The sequence below is a fragment of the Cyphomyrmex costatus genome, unplaced genomic scaffold, assembly GCF_001594065.2.
Source record: "Cyphomyrmex costatus isolate MS0001 unplaced genomic scaffold, Ccosl1.0 scaffold257, whole genome shotgun sequence".
NCBI classification, from domain to species: domain Eukaryota; kingdom Metazoa; phylum Arthropoda; class Insecta; order Hymenoptera; family Formicidae; genus Cyphomyrmex; species Cyphomyrmex costatus.
Window position 1 is genome coordinate 87,065 of NW_017276660.1, and position 569 is coordinate 87,633.

At 50.1% G+C, this 569-nt stretch overlaps 1 protein-coding gene across 1 annotated transcript in view; it reads left to right on the forward strand.

The window, feature by feature from the left end:
* The first annotated feature begins 564 nt into the window (after positions 1–564).
* Positions 565–569, forward strand: part of LOC108774503 (uncharacterized) — a 10,345-nt gene continuing 10,340 nt past the window's right edge. Inside the window, exon 1 of the mRNA XM_018540635.1 lies at positions 565–569. This exon is cut by the window's right edge and continues 52 nt beyond it. Coding sequence (XP_018396137.1) covers positions 565–569 — 5 coding nt within the window.

The window sequence follows — 569 nt, forward strand, 5'->3', positions numbered from 1 at the left end:
TTTATACTGATAGCAGAGCAGCTATCGAAGCACTTGCAAGAACCTCCACAGAATCATCTGTGGTATGGGACTGCATGCAAGCACTCACAACACTAGGGGTAACTAACAGAGTAACCCTAGTATGGGTCCCTGCACATCAGGGGATACCTGGAATTGAGGGAGCGGACGAGCTGGCAAAGCAGGGTACCGAAAAGGTCCCGGCTGAAAGGATCGTCGGAGTCCCATTTTCAGCAGGAACAAAAATAATCAAAGAGTGGCTTGAACGGGAGCACTCGAACTCCTGGAAGGGGGCAGAGGGCTGTAAACGAGCCGAACAACTCATGAGATCTCCAAACCCAGCAAGAACCAGAGAGTTGCTGGCTATGGGAAAGACTAAACTGAGAAGTGGCATAGGCCTACTGACAGGACACTTGCCCCTCAGAGCACATCTATTCAATCTAAGACTAGCGGAGCAGAAAGAATGCCGGCTATGTGGAGAAGAAAGCGAGGACAACCTGCACTTATTGTGCCGATGCCCTGCACTCATTTGCACTCGCTTGTAAAAGGTACAAATCCTGGGGACACATGTT